We start from the raw sequence: 22519 nt of genomic DNA on the forward strand, positions 1-22519 counted from the left end.
AAGGTTATGTCATTAATTTAAGATTTCTCTTGTTTCCTGAGGTAGGCCTGTATTGCTATAAACTTCCTTCTTAGAACTTTTTTTTGCTGCATTCCAAGGATTTTTTACCATGTGTTTTATTTTTATGTGTTTTCGTCTATTTTTTTATTTCTTCTTTGATTTCCTGGTTAACCAATTCATCGTTTAGTCTCCATGTATTAAAGCTGGCTTTTAAAATATGCCAAAAAAAAGGTAAAGACTGGGTATCTTTGGGGACATAGGTTCTTAAATTGTTTCTTCAATGCATTTCAATCATGAAATTGTATTAAATTTAAAATAAAAATAAATTTCAAGGCTGAAGGGAGGGAAAGATAAAGTGTAACATATAATATACATACACATTATCATATTCAGTTATTGATCATATATGTATATACTCTTTTCAAGTATAATAACATATTTTAATGATAATTGGAGTGGACCTCTAATGTAATTGCATTACTTTCAATATTGTTTTCAAATTAGATTATTAACATTGATATATTTAACTAGATACTATATAGATGCTCCAAATATAAACTCTAATGTAAACAGTCCTTGAATTTTAAATTATCAATTTTCTTTTATTTCAGAAAAATTTTTAACTTATTTATTTATGTTGAGAGAGAGGGAAAGTGTGCATGCACACACAAGCAAGTGGGGGAGGGGCAAAGAGAAAGAAAGAATCCCCAGCGGTCTCTGTGCTGTCAGTGTGGAACCCAACATGAGGCTCCAACCCACAAGCCGTGAGATCATGACCTGAGCTGAAATCAAGAGTCAGACACTTAACTGACTAAGTCACCCACTTATCCCTAAATCGTCTATTTTCTTAATTATCCAGAAGTAAACTTGAAGTATAAAGATCACATTTGATGTTAAGCACAAAAATTGCAATAATACATTAAAGTCTGTAAGAGATAAAATAATGGGATTATTTTCTGAACATTTGTCATTCTGCCCATCAACAACAGTGGCTCTATGTTCTTATTCTGTTGGTGATTAATACTTTATATGCATTTACATAAATTTATAAGAAAATTCAACTCACTTTTTTTCTCTTTCATATTGGTACATTTTAAATCTCCCAGGGTCCCATGTGGTAACAAAAGTGCCAATACGTCAGTTAGAGTTACATTAGCCTTATAATGTTCATTTGCATTATTCTTGTCCCCCAGAGAAATGTATTTCCCATTGCTCTACATGGTATTCAGTTCAATTGCTATGTCCAGGGAATTTTAATATTTTTCTGGAGGATTAACTAATAGTGATGTTTTTCTTGTACCAAAGAAGTGTTAAGTTATGGAGGTTTTTTTTTATGGGTAGACACTTTTTCTTATGTGTTTATAATTATTTTATAAATAAATATTTCTTTTACATTTTAAGATATTTATAAGACATATTCCTATTTTATAAATGCTGTGTAGATTTTCCTTATGTTGCTGTTAAATATTAGTGATTTTGATTTCTAGAAATGTTATTCCTTACCCTTTATTAGGTTAACTGTAAGAATTGTTGCATAGAATATATTTAGACTTTTCTTCTTTTCTCATATTTAAAAATTTTTCCTGTTGTGAAAAAATATACCATGCTTCTATTATGTTGGCCTTTTCCAGGACTCAGTTTCTACTACTAGTTTTGAAATGAGATAATTAATCAAGACACAAATAAGGACATAACTGACTTACCTTCAAATCTCTTTTTAGTATCTTTCTATATCCTTAAGCTAAATCAGAACAAGAAACCAAAGAATGATTCACCTGGCATGTTTGATCTGCAGAGCTGTTTATCACATGTGATTACAGTGGAATTTTATAAGGCCTGTGAGTGGGAGAGGATGAAGGTAGCCTGGTTTGGGTAAGAGAATATGGATGTAGTAAGAGAAATGTCTTCTGAGAAAAACCTCTTCTGAGCTTAGAGCCCATGCTGTCTTGATTAAGAAAGGAGATAAAGTGGTGCTTGTTGTTAAGATGGTACTGATTATAAAAAATAACTTGTTTTTCCTATTAGATAATACGCACTCAGGTGAGTAGTGTGCATTAAATAGTTAATTTTTCTCTCTTTGGTTAATTTTCTAGAAAACATAATTTAATTTGGCCCTATTGTGGACTTGTATATTTAAAAAAAAAAAATAGACAAAAGCACAATAAATGACCTGGGCATGATTATTGCATTATCTCAAGAGAGCTGCATATTGGTGGAAAGAGTCTATATACTCACTCTAAGGTTAGTTACACAATTAATTTATTTAACAAAGGATATAAAATTGTGCTGTAGAGATTGTGTAACACAGCACATTCAGAAAGCATGGACGAGCTTCTCTGGAGCACCTAAGTCCCTAAAATAGACTTGTAGCTGCCATAGACAATTGCCAGTGAGCAAGCTAGAATCTTATGGGATCCAAATGGTGAATTTCTTGTAGGACGTAAGCCTTTTATAGATGGAATTTCCATTACTGTCATGAGGAATTTAAACAAGTAATCTATGTCCTTAATAGTAAATATTTAGAGAGCAGAGTCTCTCATTGTGAGCCAAATTCAACCCACCAACGTAGTCAACCTCACCAATCAGAGTCTGTGCCTGGTCATAGTTAACCAATATATATGCCTTCAGATTCTAGGTGTCCTCCAAAGCCCCCTTCACCACACATGGTTCATCATAATAGTAATTCCTTAAAGGTTCACCTGTATTGGGAGTTTACCATCTGCGAGACGCTATATTAAGCACTATTTGCTTTTCTTTTAATTATTGCAGCATCCCTGTATTATGATAACAAAACTGAATTTAGGTGATTTAAGTGATTTTTCCAAGTTTCACAGTGACTTTTCAACAGAGCAATGATTTGAAACTAGGTCTGTCTTGGAAATCTTACTTTCCTCTATGCTGACTACCAATGCAAAACACTGAAAGCAAACATGGGTTTCCCAGTATATTCAACATTAATTAACTCAGTCCTTTATTCATTTACTTCTTGAGCCTAGAGCCGGTGTTAGTGCAACAAAGAATAAAGATAAAATGTGCTAACAATGAAAAATTTTAAATATATAGGTACATATATAAATATACATATATGTCAATGTGTACATAGATTTTTTTTCCTGCTAACTGTTGAGACCCTCTTCTCTAACATTTAACAAAGAATTATTTTTTTTTTTCAACGTTTATTTATTTTTGGGACAGAGAGAGACAGAGTATGAACGGGGGAGGGGCAGAGAGAGAGAGGGAGACACAGAATCGGAAACAGGCTCCAGGCTCTGAGCCATCAGCCCAGAGCCTGACGCGGGGCTCGAACTCACGGACCGCGAGATTGTGACCTGGCTGAAGTCGGACGCTTAACCGACTGCGCCACCCAGGCGCCCCATCTAACATTTAAAACATTATGATAGTTATGTGGCAGTTACAATGGATTTTTATTTATCAGAAATTGTCATGTGGAGTCCTGCCGTCTATGCAAGTGAAAAACAAACTAGCTGCATGCTCAGATAACTTTCAGAACCTTTTTATTTTTTTCTAATAGGAATAATATGGGATGACACTACAGTATGTTCTTCCCTTACCCATGTAGGTGAGTTCTGAACACACATTTTGTTGGACTTTCCAAATCAGGATGGACTTCTTAGTACGTTGGGTTACTACAAATCCAACCTCCTCTTCCATCCCTCATTTACAATTTACACATCATTTTATAAAATGAGAACAACTGCCTGCCTTTCTGAAATTTGAGAATGAGCAAGAAAGACATTATTTAATAGTAAAGTTTTGTACTGTGAATCACAAGACTTGGATTTGTTCACGTCCTATTTTCTACAGATCAGTAGTTAACACAGAACAACTCATGTGATGTTTAAAATAGATTATGAGTCGCATAGTAAAATATATTACTCTTATAGAGAACAGAAATTAAAATTAGGAGCTGTTGGCAAGATGTTATTCCATCAAAAATGCCTGAAATAGGATTTTACAAATATGAAATTGATGCTTCCTATGTTTATTCATTACATATGAGATATTAGGATTATAAGACCTTTGTTATTTGAAATAAATTAAAATGTATTTAAACTATAACATTTAAGATGAGGTTATGCTTGCCGGTTTTGCAAAAGCAATCATAAAGTGTGTTTTTTATCCGCAAACTAAGGTGTAAACCTAGCTAAATGTGATAAGCACACCTTAATTCTGTAAAATATACATCTTTCAGCCACTTGGTGAAAGCTGAGGTCTGAGTTTTCATCCTACATTGACACTGATCTGCAGAGATGATCAAGATTATTTTTTTTTAATATCCAGTTGTCAGTAAGGATCTTATCACAATAATGCAGAGGCCCGTATATTGTCACTACAACACGGCTGCACTCCTGTAATCAGAGATGATTGCTAATGGCAATTATTGCTCCCTGTAAATGAGAGTAGGAAGAAGATAGTGAAATGGGGTAGATCACTGTAAAGAAAATGAGACATTCCCTAATAAAAGATGTTGAGAAAACATCCGTTGACCTCCTGATGCTGTTTAATGAGTTATGGCTTTGCTTGTGGGACATGTGATCACCCTCCATCCTAGCCCTTTAAACGCCATCCTCTTTCTGCTCCCACTTAATCCCTAGTGGGACTCAAAAGCCAGTATGTATACTGTAGTTTTCTACATCTCTGAGCTGCCGTAGGTTGTTCAAATCAAGAAATCATGAAATCTATAAAAGCAACTTCTGTTCATCCTGTTTGTACTTTATCGGCACCTGTTTTGTTAGTAAAAGATGCTTTGAGACTTTTGTCAACCTTCTTAGCATAGGTCTGGGATTATGAGATTGTAGAACAGCAACTATCACTCTGATTCTAGGTAGTTTTCCCAGTTACTGGTGCTCAGTCTCAGTGGTTTGCAGATCACATTGAGAAAGCTGTGCTATTAATGGGAGGAGTTTTGCCGTTGAACTTTCATATCCAGGATCAGTCTTAATTTTCTGTCAGGCTTTATTTTAAGAATAAACTCCATTTGGTTACAGTTTTCACTGTTCTAGATCCAAGCAGTTCAATGACCTCGAAGAACAATAGAATCATATGATCTTCAAGTTAGAGGAAGTCTTATAAGTAAGATAGTCAGATTGTCTTTTCTGTGGTGTCCCTGTAACAGACCATCTCCTGATGCCAGGAAGTATATGCTGTCATGGTATGGCTCTAGAACGTTTGAATCTTGGCTGGCCACGTACAAGTTGTGTGACATCATTTCTAGATCTTTTCTAAACCTCATTTCATCATCTGTAAAATGGAAACAAAATACTACATGCATATATGTGAAGAACCTACTCACAAGAGGTGCTCAATAAATTCTAAGCATATTGTCATCCTGGTTATTATTTGACCATTTTTTTTTTCAAAAACATGATGTTTTGTGCAGTTTATCAGTTTCTGATGAAATATTTAGGTTGGCTGATTTCTGGTTGTCTATAATTATCTCTAATTCTAGGCTCTTCAAGTCACTGAAAATGCCCTTTATGACCACCTTATATTTTCTCCTTTAAGTTTTCAAATGGCAATATTTATAGACTCATAAATGTGATGATTATGACTATTCTCATCTTTTAAATGAGAATATTAATAGTATTTATTTCACAGAATTGCTGTGAACATTAAATGAGATAACGGTGGCAAGAAAGAACATATTGCCTGCTATGTAGTGAATATTATATAAATAAAAGTTACTATCCCATATTATTATAGAGCTTGCAAAAAAGTTTCCTCTTTTTTTGGAAAATATACGCCATTCTTGAGCCATTTTGAACTTGTGTTCTATATATACACACATATACATGTATATATATATACATACACATACACATACATATACATATAAATATATATAAATACATATACACACATTTATATATGTACACACATATATATGCACTTCTGTACAGAATTTTTTGAACATATATATAAGTATTAAAAATTAAGTTAAAATTAATATGTAAAAATTTATATAATATATCAAATATATAAATAATATACAATATATAAAATAACTTGGTACATGAACAAATTCATCAGCCTCATCTAAAGCCTACAGAACCTTTTCCTTTATTCAAAGAAATAACAGGCAAAACAACCCCTTCTCAATCAGTTTAAAATCAAATTTTAGAAGATATTATTTCTACATAATAATAAGTTCTAGGTATATGCCATTCTAAAAGTTTCTTCTTGAAGGGGAAAGGGAAAAGAGAGAAATATAAAACCCATATCCTAGGAACTATCAAGGGCCTTGATGTAAAAGAGTTAAATTAAACCATGAGTATAAGTACTCAAATTGTATCTTTTGTTAGCAATGTATATTTATTTATTCATTTATCCCTATTTTATCAGAGCAGGCAATTTATGTCTCTTTACCTAAAATTGGTTAATGGGTTTGGCCTTTTCAAAAATACTCCATGCACTCATTTCAGCTTTAGCTTCTTTGGTGTGGATGTAGTGTGTGAATTTTTTGTGACAGTAAGCCAGTAGTTATTATGCATGGGGGACTCTGGTAGAAATGCAGTATTTTGTACTAATTGCTAGCAGAACGATCTGTAATATCAGCTGTATGATTTGTCCCTTACATGTGCCCAGCTATAACGATCTGAATTTAGTACCACATTTGTTAATATTAGACACAAATTTATCCTGACACTTTTATAGGCAAAGCCTCAGAAACATTTAGTCATGCAAAATATAATCATAGTCTTGAAATATTTGCTTTTGCTTCCATGCAGTTTAGGCAGGATCTCACATTATAACCTTATCTCTTACTGAATAAAATGGTTTGAAGAGGTTCTTTTGGGGTCCTGATTATAAGATAGGTGTTTAATTTACATTGAGTTGTTACTGCACCCTTATCAAGGAACAATTGTTTACATAACGTGAGTATTCCATGTCTCTATACACTCTTCAAAGCTTCGCTCTCATAGTGAATTAAATGTGGTTTTAATTTGCATCCCACTTTTAGTGTTTGTTGCCAGACATTTCAGACTTTTTGAGGGCAAATAAAAGTAACTTGTGGTATAAGTAAAATATATTGTGTCAAAATAAAATAGCCAACCATTATGTAAAAGGCACATTTCCGTATGTGTTTATCTTATGACTGCATGAACTAGACTTATATAGAAGCTTTGAAAAAATCCCCATGGCTGTCATATCCATAAGTCTTTCTGACCCATTTGGACAGATGTTACTATATTACTTGGAGCATACTATAAAACTTCCCTCTCACTTATGGAAATGTGCTCATACTTTGTTCCCCAAAAAGCAAATGCAGAGACCATAACACATGAGATAATAATAGACCTTTGGACACAGAGACATAAAATGGAATGTATGAATCCTTGGAAGAGCAATTAAATACATTTTCATTTCAACAACTGAAGATGAGGAACCAAAACAGATGGGCAGGGGGTAGAATAAATGAGAGAAAAATCAGTATTTATCATGCCTCTTGGCATTGTAGCTCACCAATTTACTCCGCAGTGTATTACAGTAAATCAGATCTAGTTCTGCATTCCAGTGCTTGATTTATTCTTGTATGAAGTAAACACTGAGAAAACTCTTCCCTGGAAATTTCTGGAGCCATCAGTGAGGAGCCTCTAGCCACACTATTATCAGTGAATTGACTCAATTTCTCCTTGGAAATAGGTAGGTTATCAATTATAAATACATTAGAGAAAGGGTTAGCAAAGGATTCCTGAAGAACACACTGCCCTAAAAAGCATGGCGAGACATCCTATTGTGAAGTATCTTTCAAGATCGTGAAAGTGAAAAAGAGCGTATTGCTTGCTTACATCCTGGGAACATCTGCCCAAAATCCATCTTCACTAGAAGTTGGATGGAACTTTCTTACAATGATGAACTTGGCCTCAATGGGAAAGGAACGTCTGTTACCTTCCTAACTTTTAATAAAATTAATCATCTTTACTAGTATTTGTTTTTAGCCTGTGAATTTCAACTCGTAAATCCCTGATCTGAATTTGAACTCTAAATCACACTTGACAAAACTTGGGACAGAGTACCAGTTGTGTATCGCTGCCACTCCAAAATCCAATAGCTTAAAACAACAACTGTATATATCCTCGGGTTTCTGTAGATTGGCAATTTGGGCTGAGCTCCAGTGGACAGTTCTTTTGTTGTCATGCCAGGGGGGCCTTATTCACACAATGGGGCCACAGCTGGAATGGTGGGGCCTGCCTTTCTCTTGCTCACAGCTGCCTCTCTTCCTCAAGAAGGCTCATCTGGGATTATTCATAAGGCTGCGGGGTTCCAAGAATGTGAAAGCAGAAAATGCTGAACCCCTTGAAGCTGTGGCTCAAGAGTCCCACGGTATTCCTCTGACACGCTCTGTGGGTCAGAGTGTGTCATAAATTCAACCCAGATTCAAGAGGAGAGAAATAGACCCTACCTCATACTGGGAGAACAGGAAAGAAGTGGTGACCATTTTTAATCCACTCCAGAATCAAGCATTGCCTTTATCTGGTCTGTAACCCATCTGTGTTGTTTCTTTCTTGATAAGATTTTATATCTTTTTTTCTTGCCCTTCCTCCAGCCCAATAACTCTTTCCTGGGTCAAAATTGAATTACCTCAAAAGAAAAAGAACCTGAATTACTTTATGCGGGCATAGTAACAACCATCTCCCGACATTCGTGGTCTCTGCCTCTCTAATCACAAGCCAGTTTTCTTTTACCATTGTTTTTATTGTGTTCTCCTGTTCCTCACCTATCTGTGTGGCTCTCTCTCATTCCCATCTCATTATCATTTTCTTCCATTTAGATAATTCCTGTTTGACCACTCTGTTTCTTCCTCTCTCCCTCCTTCCCTCCATTTCCCTCTCTTCTTCTAACACTTTGATCTTCTCCAAAATACTTTTTGCTCTTCTTTACAAAGATAGTAGTAAGCAAATATATTTCACTATGTCTGCTATGTGCAAGGCACCATTCCTAAACACTGTGACCAAAGGTGATTGAGGTCCCTTCTCTGGTGTGGAAGAAGCCATAAAGTAATAAGATAGTCATACACGAAATTAGTAAGATACCAAGACAAAGGGAATGCCAGGGTGATTGGGGGAGACGGTAATTTCAGAGTCATCATGGCCTTCCCGTCTGAGGAAGTAACCCTTGAGCACTTGACCTGAACATCCAGGAGCCACATAGGGGAAGATGGAGGGAGAAGTGTCCTAGGCAGAGGAGACAACACGCAAAATGCTATCTTGCTTCTCTAGACTAAGCATCCCTGAAGCTTATCATCTCGAACAGTGGTTCTAACCCTGGCTGCATGATAGGATCATCTGTAATCTCTTAAAAATCCTGATTCCTGGGCCTTACCCCAGACCCAAGAAATCAGATGCTCTGACGTTGGAGGTGCGAAGAACGTGGATATCTGTATTTTATAAATCCCCACATGGCTTTAATGTGCAGCCAAAATGGAGACCAACGAGCCTGCAGCACTGCTTTTCAAACACTAACATGTATAGATCACATGGGAATCTTTCTAAAATGCAGATTCTGATCCACTGGATCTAGAGTGGCCCAAGATTGTGCATGTCCAATAAACTCCCAGGTGATGTCACTGCTGCCAATCTGGTTACCACTAGACCAGAAGTATCAGTATTTACCTGAGAGCTTGTTAGGAAAGCACGTTCTCGGTCAGAGAATCAGAAGCCAGAACATTCTTCAGATGATTTTGACACCCACTAACATTTGAGAAGCAGACTGTGTCTTGATGTTTAGGCATAGCCAGTTCGGCACCTAATTATGTTGCAGGTTGTGTTTTCTGTGAGTGTTTCATGTAGACAAGCGTGTTAAAGCTTCTGCAGGACTCGCTTTGAACTGGGAGCGGGAAGGTGCGATGCTGTGTTCTTTACACTGAGTTTCCATGCAGAGCAAGTTCCCTTTCATTCTGGTTAGCAGAAGAGGAAGAGAACACAGCTCTAGTCCCACACTTCGGCTCCTGCGTCCAAAGCCTCTTTGTTCACTCCCTGGAGAAGCCCAGGCAGGTGCAGCTGTATGGTTGCAGGTATCACCTGTAAGGAGCTGATTTATTAAAAGCCCTGCTGGGGCAGTTTAATCCCGGTGAGGGGATATTGTAACTCACCTCTAACTGCTGTCCTATCAGAAAAATCACCCTCTGTACTACTTCTCTTTAGTTACAAGCTTCAGTTAATAGTTTTCTCTCCATTAGGCAGCTCAGGGGAGTGCTGTGAAGAGACCTAATTGAATTCTTGCCAATTTGGGGCATGGTCCAAACCTGCTCCAGGCTTGGTATCTTCCATGTTATGTATTTACCTCTCTTCTAATATGCATAGTTTTGATACCTTCTTCTGTTGCATATATGCTGGAAATTATAACCATATCCATAAATGCGTATCATCAACACGGTAGGACATGCTCCTTGGCACGAAGAAGCCGCATCTCACTGCTCTGATGCAAAGGGTAGAGAAAAAAAAATTGAACTGAAAAGTTCGAACTGACTACGGATATATTTAAAATCCTACAAAAGAATTCATGTCTTTTCATTGTAGAAATCCTACTGCTTATGAAACGAAACTAATAATGAAAAGGCAATCCTTTTTTTTTCTAATGACTCTACCACCAGCCCCCATCTACTACACCAAATTTGAATAGTCCTCTTTCTAACTGTTGGAAATATTATACATAGAACATTAACACTTTGGGCTGCTTAAGGAATAACATTTTCCTGGCCCTTCTCAATAATTTAGCCACAAGACTGGATGGGGTTAATTAGCAAAGCAGGAATTTGTGAGAGCGCGTGGAATGACGGGTGCTCACGGGCTGAAAGCCTAAAGAGGAGAAGTTGGCAAGTACGTAGGTAAGTAAGTAAGTAAATCAATACATTATCACAAGCAAAAGACCACAAATTATAAAAAGCAAAGTTCTTTCCCTTTTCTTTTTTTTTTTTAAATAATTCTTTTCAGTAGCTGTCAAGCTGAAACGTACAGTTTGGGGATATGCGGTGTACCCCGGTACTCAAAGTGTGTAGAGACCCAGTTGCTACAGATACTCCACATGCATTTTTAGACACTGGAGCATGTTTTATTCCCTAGTTCCAGATGTCCTCTAGATTGCTTATGCGGAAATTCTGGAACATTTATAATGTTGTGTTGCACGCCTTACCTCTCGTACTTCTGCAATATGCTTGCTTCCCTCAAAATCCGTTTGCTCCTCCTCTTTGGTTCCTCAGCTTATGTCGCTGTCCATATTTCAGCTTTCTGGGCAACAGGCATGTCTGCTCTTCTGTTGTTCTTTTCGTTTTGTTTTTTTTTTTTCAACTGTCATCCATCTGAAAGCGTTAATTATCTAAGATGAGCAGCAGCATCTCTAGCAGAATTATACTTGGGCCATAAAATATTTCATAGCTGAAATCTCTGAACATCTGCCTGGAATACTTAACAGAAGTAAATATTCTGTGTTGTTTCCCTCTCACAGTTTGTGGAGATGAATGCACAGGCCTTCTTCTCGGTGACTTGGCTCGCCTGGAGCAGATGGCCATGAGCATCAACCTCACTGGCCCGCTGCCTGCCCCATATACGATGCTGTATGGCCTTGAAAATAGGACTCAAGAACTAAAGGTAGGTTGGAGCAGTGACAGCAAGAGCCAGGCAAAATATGACGGAAGCTTCCCAAGGGGCCATCATTGAGAAATTTTTCTTCCCATCGCCGTAAATCAAGGAAAGCAGCCAGTGAGGAAATTCAGAGACTTTCTAAAGCAGTACTTTTCAAATTTGAGCACTATAATATACAGGTTGCTATAAAGGGAAAAAGGCTTACGTACCCCCAGTGCTTGGCCTAAATCAGCTTTATTATGTTATTTAAATATGTACAAACATAAAATCAGGTATGAATTCCCTATACTCAGAGCTCTATAAAATCAAAACACATTAATCCTTACAAAAGCCTAAAAAAAACAGTAAAATTAAAATTAAAAACATTAATATAAAATAACAGATGATTTTTGCTGAAAGCAAATTGCAACAAGAATCCTGACTACTTCCACACGGGTTCTTTGATCAGTATGTTGCATGTAACTTGTACTATTCCACAATATGAACTACAGAGCCCCTTGCAAGGGGCCCTAAAATGACATTTGGCATCACTTGACAAGTTCAATGATTTATGCGCTCGATCTGCCATATGATCAAACATGCATGCAAAGATAGGTTTTGAGATCATGTGGTCCTATCCGTCTCTCAGGTGCCCAGCCTGAGTTCCAGAAATGCTTACATTAACATTTAAGTTTCCTGTCAAAGTGAAAGCACAAGATTAAAATTTGGAACTGGAGAGCTAGCAGACCTTTGAAAATACTTCAACAAGAACTAATTTGAGTAACACTAATCTAAAACCTTGTGGAACCTTGTGGTAGTTGGTGGGATAGGAGGAAACGTTAAGGAAATTAGGGTTTCATCTAATGACAAAATGAAAAGTAACTACTTTATATACTATCAGTCAATGGTCAGGTGTTTTTTGTTTTGGTTTGTTTTTGTTTTGTTTTGTTTTGTTTTGTTTTGTTTTTGAGAAATTCTGGATGATTTCAGTATTGTTCTTGGTCCCCTGGGGGTTTCATGACTCCTATCCTGTGGTCACTACCCTCAGGAAGCTTACAGTCTATGTACTTAAAACAATAATTAAACAATCAGCACAATCACCATGTGCTTTATAAAAATTTGATTTACAATAGATTACAAAGATTGGAGAAATGGGTAATATTCAGAATAACCAAGGAATGCATTATTAATGAGAGCATCATTTGTGTTGGAACTTGAAGGATAGACACAGTTTTAATAGGCAGAGAAATATTGGCAAGGACTGGAGGAAAAACCTAAGATTTATTCACTAGGCACTGGCAGATATTCTTCTAGGGGAATATATTCTGTAATCTGGATCATGGCCTTTAAGGTAAGCATTATTATTCCTCTTTTCCAGAAGAAGAAACCAATAGTGATGACAGTGAGACTAACTAACACTTACTGATGATTATCTCTGTGCTAAGCAATTAAGTGACTAAAGTCTTACATAAATAATCACACATAAATCTTACAGAAACTCCAAGAAGTAGGAAAGAAATACTGTATCTTTTATGTTTTGGTTTTGGTTTTGGTTTGTTTGTTTGTTTGTTTTCAGGTAGGGAAACTAAAGCACAGAAAAGTTAGAGACACAAGATCACATAGCTACTAAATGCAGAGCCAGGATTTGTAGAGGCCACTGTAATTTTAGGGCTGATGAGGATGAAACCACCTTTGTAAAGCTCAGAGAGAGAAAATGACTTCCCTGGAAGGGCCCAGCCTGCCAGTGATGTGGCCCTCCTGGCCCTGGGCTCATACATGCTCTTGTCATGGAGGCTAAGAGAGCAGGTGAGCAGAGGCGGAGCTGGGAATTCACAAGGCCTGTCTGTTCGATATCAGAAGGCAGCATGCTAGTAAAACATAAAGCTAGAAACTGGAGTGGAGCAGGGTGATATGAAGGACAACCTTGAAAGCTAGACAGCGGAATCTGAGTTTACCTTGTAGGCCTGGCATTCAGGAATGTAAAGAGTTTTATAAGGAAGACGCTGGTCATTTATTTCCCTTATTCCCCCTTATCCATGGTTTCAGTTACCCACAGTCAACCATGGTTCACAAGCAGATGAGACTCCTTCTGACTTCTCACCAGGTCAGTAAGTAGCCTAATGCTCCATGACAGTGCCTGTGTCATTCACCTCACTTCATCTCATTATGTAGGCATTTTATCATCTCACATCATCACAAGAAGGGTGAGTACAGTCCAGCAAGATATTTTGAGAAAGAGAGAGAGAGAGACTACATTCACATATCTTTAATTACAGTATGTCTTTATAACTGTTCTATTTTATTATTGTTGTAAATTTCTTACTGTGCCTAATTTATAAATTAAACTTTATCGTAGGTACATAGACATAAGGAAAAAATGGTATATACAGAGTTCCTTATTATCAGCAGTTTCAGGCATCCACTGAGAATCTTTGGATGTGTCCCCTGTGGATGAGGGGGACCTACTGTACATGGAAGGAATACAAAGAAAGGAAACTAAACTAGGAAAGCCAATACTTCAGGAGGACATAAGCAATTTTTAAAATAATACATAAGCACCAGATAAAGGAGTAAAGGCCCTATGGGAAGAGGTTCCAATCTGTGGCTGTCACCTAAGCCAGGCGACACAGTACTTCCCGAGGGCTGACTGAGTGCTGGTCAACACAACCTTGATTTTCCTTAAAGCCCAGCCTTTCTTGATTCTGTGTTTTTGTTCTTCTTCTACAATTTATTTAATACCCAAATGCTTGGTATCCTATTTCGATATTTTTAGATGGTAATATTTTACCTCTTTGTTCAGTCCCTTTCCTGTGTCACTGCTCTGGTTGCAGCCAGAGACCACAGAGAACAGAGCCTTTATTGACTCATGGCAACTAGGGACACCGAACACCTTGGGGAATTGGGGCATGTCTCAATAAGAGGGTAGTAGAAATGACTTAGAGTATTTGGGTTTGTGCTCGGTGTTCCGGGGCAGGTTTCAGGATGCAGGGATTTGGGCTGGGTTAGGAATTGGGGGTGATTGATTCTTCTAATGAATCTTATCTAGAAGGAGGGAAGAACAAGGGAGGCGAACGCTATGTTTTCTTAAGAGGCAGTGGTCACTCAGATTTGACAGCAAATGAATTTTTGGTATTTTTGTGGTCTGCACAAAAGACCATGGATTTTTGTCTGTGTGTAGACAAGATTATGGAACGGTCTCCTGTTTTCTTTCATGCATCACTGTCAGAAAGTGACCCTGTCTAACGTTAGTGTTCTGTGAGATTGATTATGTTCAACAGGAGAAGAAAACAGCATTGCTATGAGTGGCAGACCAGCTCCTCCAATATTGAGGCCAGACCAGTTAGTTAGTGCCCGGCCAGGTCCCTCTGTCAAAGGCTCCCGTTCTCTTTCTTTCTTGTAAACAGTATCTCTGTTTGGTTGAAGTGGGAGCCTGAAACAATCATGCATGGTTCATCTTGACTATCCCCCTTACTGGCCATGTGGTCTTGTGTAAGTTTTAACTTTCTTGGAGCCATAGTTTGCTCAGACACAAGACAAAATAGCATTTACCTCATACAACTGTTGTAGGAATTACGTGAAAAAACAAAACAAAACAAAAAAGCCTAGCACAGAGTAATATCTCAATACATGACTGCAATTTGTATTACTTGCCAGGATATTCTTCTGCATAGCACTTTGTAGATATGTGCCCAATTGAAATGGTTTCTTTATCTTTTCTTTGAAGGTGAGAAGGCTAAATACCTCGGATATAAAGGGAAACTGTTCTGTTAAATGTTCAACCCCATGATCACTACAAAACCATTTACTAAAATGTTTATGGAAATGTTTTTCAGCATTTGCTCTCACCTCAGCGAGCCCCAGAGAGGCTCATTCAATTGGCAGAAGGCAATCTGAACACACTCGTGATGGAAATGAATGAGCTTCTGACCAGGGTAAGTTGGGAAGACCACGAATCTTCTTAAAGCAGATAGACCCTATATGTTAATGAAAATTACATCACATTTCTGAAATGCAAATCTCGTCTCTAATTCCCAATTTGGTGCACGAAGTAAATGTATTTTGATCTGCCACTGCTTCCTCAAAGAAAAACTTAGCGTCAAAGAAGTTTGTGAAACTTGGACAGTGTCAAGGACAAAGGCTAAAAATACCAGAGTGACAGCGTATTTTGAAAACTCAACCCAGTCGCATGTAAAGTCTTTATCAATTCTGAATTCCAACAGCACTGTCTTTGACTATGTAAGGGAAAAGAAAAACAAATGAAAATACTTACAGACGCTTTGATCTCATCACGGGATATTTGCATTTGTATAGAAATAGTCTAAATCAGTATTCCCACACAAAAGAGGAAATCTTTATTGTGAAAATCCAAAGCATTTAAGACCCTTTTAAAAGTTAGAATGTAAAGTCCGTGTTACATTTATCAGACTTTTTAAGGAATTGGGTGTTTTCAACTTTCAAAACTGCAAAAGGGTAAAATTTCTTTTTTGCTGTTAGAGAATAAAGAAAACAACAAAATTTCGCCATCTTGTGGCCAGAAAACTGCATGAACAGAAAACTGACCTGTAATTTAGGCATCCAGTCGGATTATCTAAGAGCTTTAAATGGCAAAGAATATTGGAGCTAGAAGCTCTTACATATTATCTAGTTCATTTCTTCTTTATTTGTTTAAGAACAGATACCTCACGTTGTGACAGTGAAATGAATTACTGATGGCTACATAATTCACTAGACTCAGGAACCTAAGTGGAACCTAGGCTCCAGATTCCCATTGGCCTAGTACGGTTTCCACCACACAAGCATGCTGCAGGGTTTAGGAAAATTTCTGTAGGGAAATCAAATCAGTTTCTGAGCACAGAACGCTAAACAATGGCCTTGATATCACAAATAGCATATTAAACACTTTTTCAGAATCTTGTACCAGCAAGATACAGAATAGGGTTTCTTGCCAGATGTAGTTAGTATTAATTAGATTAATGTACATTTATCTCCTATTAATTTAATAGTTAATACTTTTGTATTTGTTATGTAAATACAAATAACTAAGAAATTTTAAAAACATCACAGCAAAGTAAACTCAATTCAACAAGCACTTCTGAATGTTCGCCCAAGCTGGGTGTTTACAGACAAAAGATACAAATGAAGCTGTCTTTGTCTTCAATGAACTTGAATCTAGTTTGTGTGTGTGTGCCTGTGTGTATATGCGTGTGTATACATATGTATTTAAATGTATGGAGAGTAATATGGGACAACTGCATGCAAATATATAATAAAACATTAAATAAAAAGAGGAACAAGAAATGCACCTGAGAAACACATGCAAATGAAGTAAGTTAATCTTGTTATGTTAATTAGGGAATATTCCATGGAACAGGGGACACTTCATTTATTCATTCATTTTATCAATACTTATTGGGCATCTACCATGTTCTAGGTACTCTGTCAGAATGACAGACACTGGGGATAGAGGTATAAACAAGCCTGACACAATTATTATCTCAATGATCTGATTACAGCCTAATGATCTAAGCCTGGAAACATAAATATTTTACTAGGAAAGTCATACCTTTATTGTGTGTTAGCCTACATCATTTCATCTCTTCAGCAGACTCTCCAATAGTGAATAAAATTTTAAAAATAGACCTTATATGTTAGAAAAGTTTAAGGTTAAAAGCAAAGCTGAGGGGCACCTGGGTGGCTCAGTCACTTAAGCCTCTGACTTCGGCTCAGGTCATGATCTTACCATTTGTGTGTTCGAGCCCCACATCAGGCTCTCTGCTGAGCCCATTCCAGATCCTGTGTCCTCTTCTCTCTCTCTGCCCCTCCCCTGATCATGCTGTCTCTTTTTCTCTCTCTCTCTCTCTCTCAAAATAAATAAGCGTAAAATAAAGTCAAAGTTGATTGAAAGTACAGAGTATTACCATATACCCCCAATCCTACACATACATATCCTCCCCCATTATTAACACCCCCCACTCCCAGAGGGGTACATTTGTTACAATAAATGAAGCTACACTGACACATCATTATCACTAAAAGTTCATAGTTGACTTTTGGGTTCCCTCATGGTGTACATTCTATGGGTTTTGACAAATGTTTAATGACCTGTCTCCACCATTATAGGATCATACAGAATAGTTTCACTGCCCTAAAAACACTCTGTGCTCCAACTACTCACGACCCCTCCTCTCAAACCACTGCAAAACTGATCTTTTTACTGTCTCTATAGTTTCGTCTTTTGCAGAGTATCGTATAGTTGGAATCATACAGTATGTAGCCTTTTCACACTGGCTTCTTGCACTTAGTAGGATCCATTTAAGTTTCCTCCGTCTCTTTTCATGGCTTGATTGCTCATTTCTTTTTTAGCGCTGAATAATATTTTGCATTGTCTGATTGTACCACAGTTTATTTAGCCATTCAGCTACTAAAGGACATCTGGGTTGCTTCCAAGTTTTGGCAATACGAATAAAGCTACTATATACATTTGCATACATAAGTTTTCAATACATTTTTGTAAATACCAAGGAGCTGAATTGGTAGACCATATAGTAAAGTGTGTTTCATTTTGTAAGAAATCACCAAACTATCCTCCAAATTGGCGGCACCATTTTGCATCTCACCGGCAATGAAGAAGAGTTCCAATTGTTCCACATTCTCCCCAGAATTTGGTGGTGTCAGTGTTTTGAATTTTGGCCATTCTAATAGGTGTAGAGCTGTATCTCCTTGTTTTAATTTCTAGTTCCCTAATGATATATGATGCCAACCATTTTTTTCATATGTTTATTTGCTATCTGTATGTTCATCATCTTTGGTGAGATGTCTGTTCAGATCTTCACTATGGTCTGAGTGTTTCGTCACTTCCAAAATTCCTATGTTGACATTCTAACTGCCAGGATGATGATAATAGGAGGTGAAGCCTTTGAGAAGTGATTAGTTCATGAATGTGGAGCCCTCATGAATGGAATCAGTGCTCTTACTAAAGGAACTCCTATAAAAGAGAGATCCTTTTTCCCCTCCTTGCCATATGAAGACACAGTGAAAAATGACACCAGGAAGTGTGTCCTCACCAGACACCGAATCTGCTGGGGACTTGATCTTGTACTTCCCAATCTCTAGAACAATGAGAAATAAACTTTGGTTGTTTATAAGCCACCTAGTGCATCGTATTTTGTTATGACAACCCAGATGGACTAAGTCTTTTCTCATTTTTTTTTTTTAGTTGTGTTGTTTTCTTATTATTGAGCTTTAAGAGGTCTTTGTATATTTTGGATCATAGCCCTTTTTCAGATATGTCTTTTGCAAATATTTCCCCCCAGTCTGTGGTTTGCCTTCTCATTCTCTTGACAGCATCTTTCACAGTACAGAAGTTTTTAATTTTAATGAAGTCTAACTTATCAATTATTTCTTTCATGGATTACAACACCTTTGGTGTTGTATCTAAAATGTTGTCACCATATTCAAGGTCACCTGTATTTTCTCCTATGATATTGTCTAGGTGCTTTATAGTTTTCTATTTTACAATTAGGTCTATGATCCAATTTCAGTTACTTCCAATACCATTCTTAAATAAACTTGTTATTTTAGAATAGCTTTAGATTTATAGAAAAGTTACAAAGATAAGACAGAGATTTCCTCCAGGACCCATACCTGGTTTCCCCTACTGTTACTTTCTTTGTATGGTATGTCTATCACAACTAATGAACTAGTATTGAGCCATTATTATTAACCAAAAACTGTACTTTACTCAGATTTCTTCAGTTTTCACTTAATGTCTTTATATTATTCCAAAATCCCATCCAAGATACTGCATTACATTTAGTCATGTCTTCTTAGACTATACACTGAGATTTAGACTTTCCTCATTTTTGATGATTTTGATAGTTTTGACAAGTACATATAATTTGTGGGGTGTCCCTCAGTTGGATTTTGCCTCATGTTTTTGTGATCAAAATATGGAGTTATGGGTTTTTGTGGGAAAGACCAAAGAGGTAAAGTAGCATTCGTATCACATCAAATTAAGAACACATGCAATCAATATGTCTTATTATATTGATGGTGATCTTGATCACATGGCTGAGGTAATGTTTGCCAGATTTGTCTTCTGTAAAGTTATTCCTTTTCCTCTTACCACACTGCAAGACCATTTTTATCTGTGAATTCTTTAGATTTTATAACACAAAAAGCCTAGAAATAAGACTGCTGACAGCAAAGATCTCCTTGATAATGTGAGGATGAGGAGAAAAATGGAAATCCTCATTTATGAATTAATCTTATCTCTATCACATTTATAATTAGAAACATAACTCTCATGGAGACCTTAGATACTCAAGTCTTCATGATCAGTTCGTTCCCCATGGTCAAGCTGCTTAATAATCCGAAGGTGAATTGATACACATGGCATCATTTCTATAAGATACGATACTGGATATTGGAAATATCCAATAGTATCAGCCTAAGACCACCAGTACCTTCATCTTACAGCCTTATCACCCAGCCAGCGTTTGGGACCAGAATCTGAGAAGTGCAGTAGCCATGATTTCCATTGCCTACATTAAAGGAGACAGTGCTTTAAACCAGGGGCCCACACTGGAGTTACCTGGGGCCGAGTCTCACCCCCAAAGGGGCTGTGATATAATTGGCCTGAGGTGCAGTAAGTGCACTGGGATTTTCAAGAACTCTTTGGATGATTCTGATGTCAGCCAAGATTGAAAACTACTGTGGGCTTATAATTACCTGATAGTTCCAGTTCCCTTTCCTGTGGAAAGTTCTTTCACTTGTATAGCCGATGTTTTTGATGCTTCTTTTCTTCTGCTTTGGTAGCCAACCAGGCACTATAGGACTAACATATTCTTTAGATTTCTTAAAGCATTTGGTCAGTCTCATCCTACATAGCTGGTGTGTGTGTTGCCCTCTCTCCTTCAAGTGCTTATATGTGTTGTGCTCATTTTTCCATGGAGCAATCTAGTTTTATAATGACCTTGGTAAAGAGAATCATATTCTTCCCCAAACTAACACTTATCATGTATTTTATATCATTTTGTGAGTGTGCAAATACTACATAGGCAAAATATTACATAATCCTCTATCTCTTGCAGTGTATTTTGACTTATTGCCATGTGATTTCCCTCTTGGAATATAAGTTCCTTGAGCACAGGAATCATATTTGAACTGCCCTACAATGTGTGTGGAATACTGAGATGTTTTTTGATAACAACTCCAAATACCTCTATAGCAGCTGCTCTTAGCTCCCTCTTCTGTTTCACAGCAAAATTTTTTTGAAAACTTGGGAACAAGTCTTCCCTAACTTCTCACTCCACTGAAAATTAGATTTCCTCTCTCTGCCTGCTACTGAACTATTTCTACAAGATAACCAATGACAAATTGGTCACTGAATTCAATGAAAACTTTAATTTACTTGAACCTCCTGTAGCAATTGCCACTCTTGACCTTTCCTTCCTTCTTGACATATCCTCCTCTTTCTTTTAATTCTCTGTTCTTTTATTCTGTCTCTTACTCTGTCCATCCCTTAAAAGTTGGTTTCCTTGGGGTCCAGTCATCAATCCACATCTCTTCTCATGTGTAAATTCTTTCTTTGGCCTTTAATTGCCATGTGTATGCTGATGATTCAAAAATCGATATTTTGGGGCACCTGGGTAGCTCAGTCAGTTGTGCATCCAACTGTTGATTTTGGCTCAGGTCATGATTCCAGGGCCATGGAATCAGGCCCCACGTCAGACTCTGCATTCTGTGTGGATTCTCTCTCTTCCTCCTTCTCCTCTTTCCCACTCCCCCGCACTCATGGGTGTGTTTTCTCTCAAAAAAAAAAAAAAAAAAAGAAATTTATATTTTCAAGACAGACTTTATTTTCCTGCTTCAGTCCTAGAAACCTAACTGCCAACAGGACATTTCAACTTAAACTTACCATCTTCCTCTTAAAACACATACTTCCTCCTGTTTAGAGCATCTCAGCGATTTTTCCTCCAATATTAGGCAGTCCCCCACAAAATGAATGAGTTACCTTTTACTCTGTCTTCATTTTCTTTTTTTAATATGAAATTTATTGTCAAGTTGGTTTCCATACAACACCCAGTGCTTATCCCACCAGGTGCCCTCCTCAATCCCCATCACCCACCCTCCCCTCCCACCCCCCATCAACCCTCAGTTTGTTCTCAGTTTTTAAGAGTCTCATGTTTTGGCTCCCTCCCTCTCTAACTTTTTTTTTTTTTTTCCCTTCCCCTCCCCCATGGTCTTCTGTTAAGTTTCTCAGGATCCACATAAGAGTGAAAACATATGGTATCTGTCTTTCTCTGTATGACTTATTTCACTTAGCATAACACTTTCCAGTTCCATCCACGTTGCTACAAAAGGCCATATTTCATTCTTTCTCATTGCCACATAGTATTCCATTGTGTATATAAACCATTTTCAACCCAATCCAATTCAGTTTCCTTGTATGACCTCACTCTCTGTAAGCCATATTTGACTGCAATTATTATTCATATGACAGAGTAAACTCTCTGAATCACGGATCTGATCATGTCACTTTCCTTCAAATTCTACAACAGCTCTGCATTTTGTTCAATATGACATATCATGCTCTCCCGTTGTGATGTGATGTGATTCTTGCTTAACTCCCCAGCCTCATCTCTCCCCCAGCTCACAGTCTGGTTATCTAATGCACTGAACATATAAGCCAGAAAGCTAGGAATTTTTCTTGGTCCTTTTTCTTCCTCACTGTACCCCCACTTATTCAACTCATTACCAAATGCAGGAGGTTCCCCTTCTTGTATGGATTTCATCTCCGCTAACCAGCTCTCATTCCATCTCTGTAACCTTTAGTTTGGAATTAACATATTGGCTTTCTACCTATTCCTTTTGCTTTTACTCCTGTTTTCCTTCCACTCTATTCTCTACAGTGTAACCAGAATGCACTTTTGCTA

General features: G+C 37.3%; 1 protein-coding gene across 8 annotated transcripts in view; it reads left to right on the forward strand.

Annotated features, from left to right (window-relative positions):
- The window catches only part of LAMA2 (laminin subunit alpha 2), a 614828-nt gene that overhangs the window by 445433 nt on the left and 146876 nt on the right, over positions 1 to 22519 (forward strand). For all 8 annotated transcript variants that reach the window (XM_045499528.1, XM_045499531.1, XM_045499530.1 and 5 more), the window contains 2 exons: positions 11467 to 11609; positions 15416 to 15514. In XM_045499528.1, the coding sequence (XP_045355484.1) occupies positions 11467 to 11609; positions 15416 to 15514 (242 nt within the window). The remainder of the gene's footprint in view (positions 1 to 11466; positions 11610 to 15415; positions 15515 to 22519) is intronic.

The sequence above is a fragment of the Leopardus geoffroyi genome, chromosome B2 (assembly GCF_018350155.1).
Source record: "Leopardus geoffroyi isolate Oge1 chromosome B2, O.geoffroyi_Oge1_pat1.0, whole genome shotgun sequence".
Taxonomy (NCBI): domain Eukaryota; kingdom Metazoa; phylum Chordata; class Mammalia; order Carnivora; family Felidae; genus Leopardus; species Leopardus geoffroyi.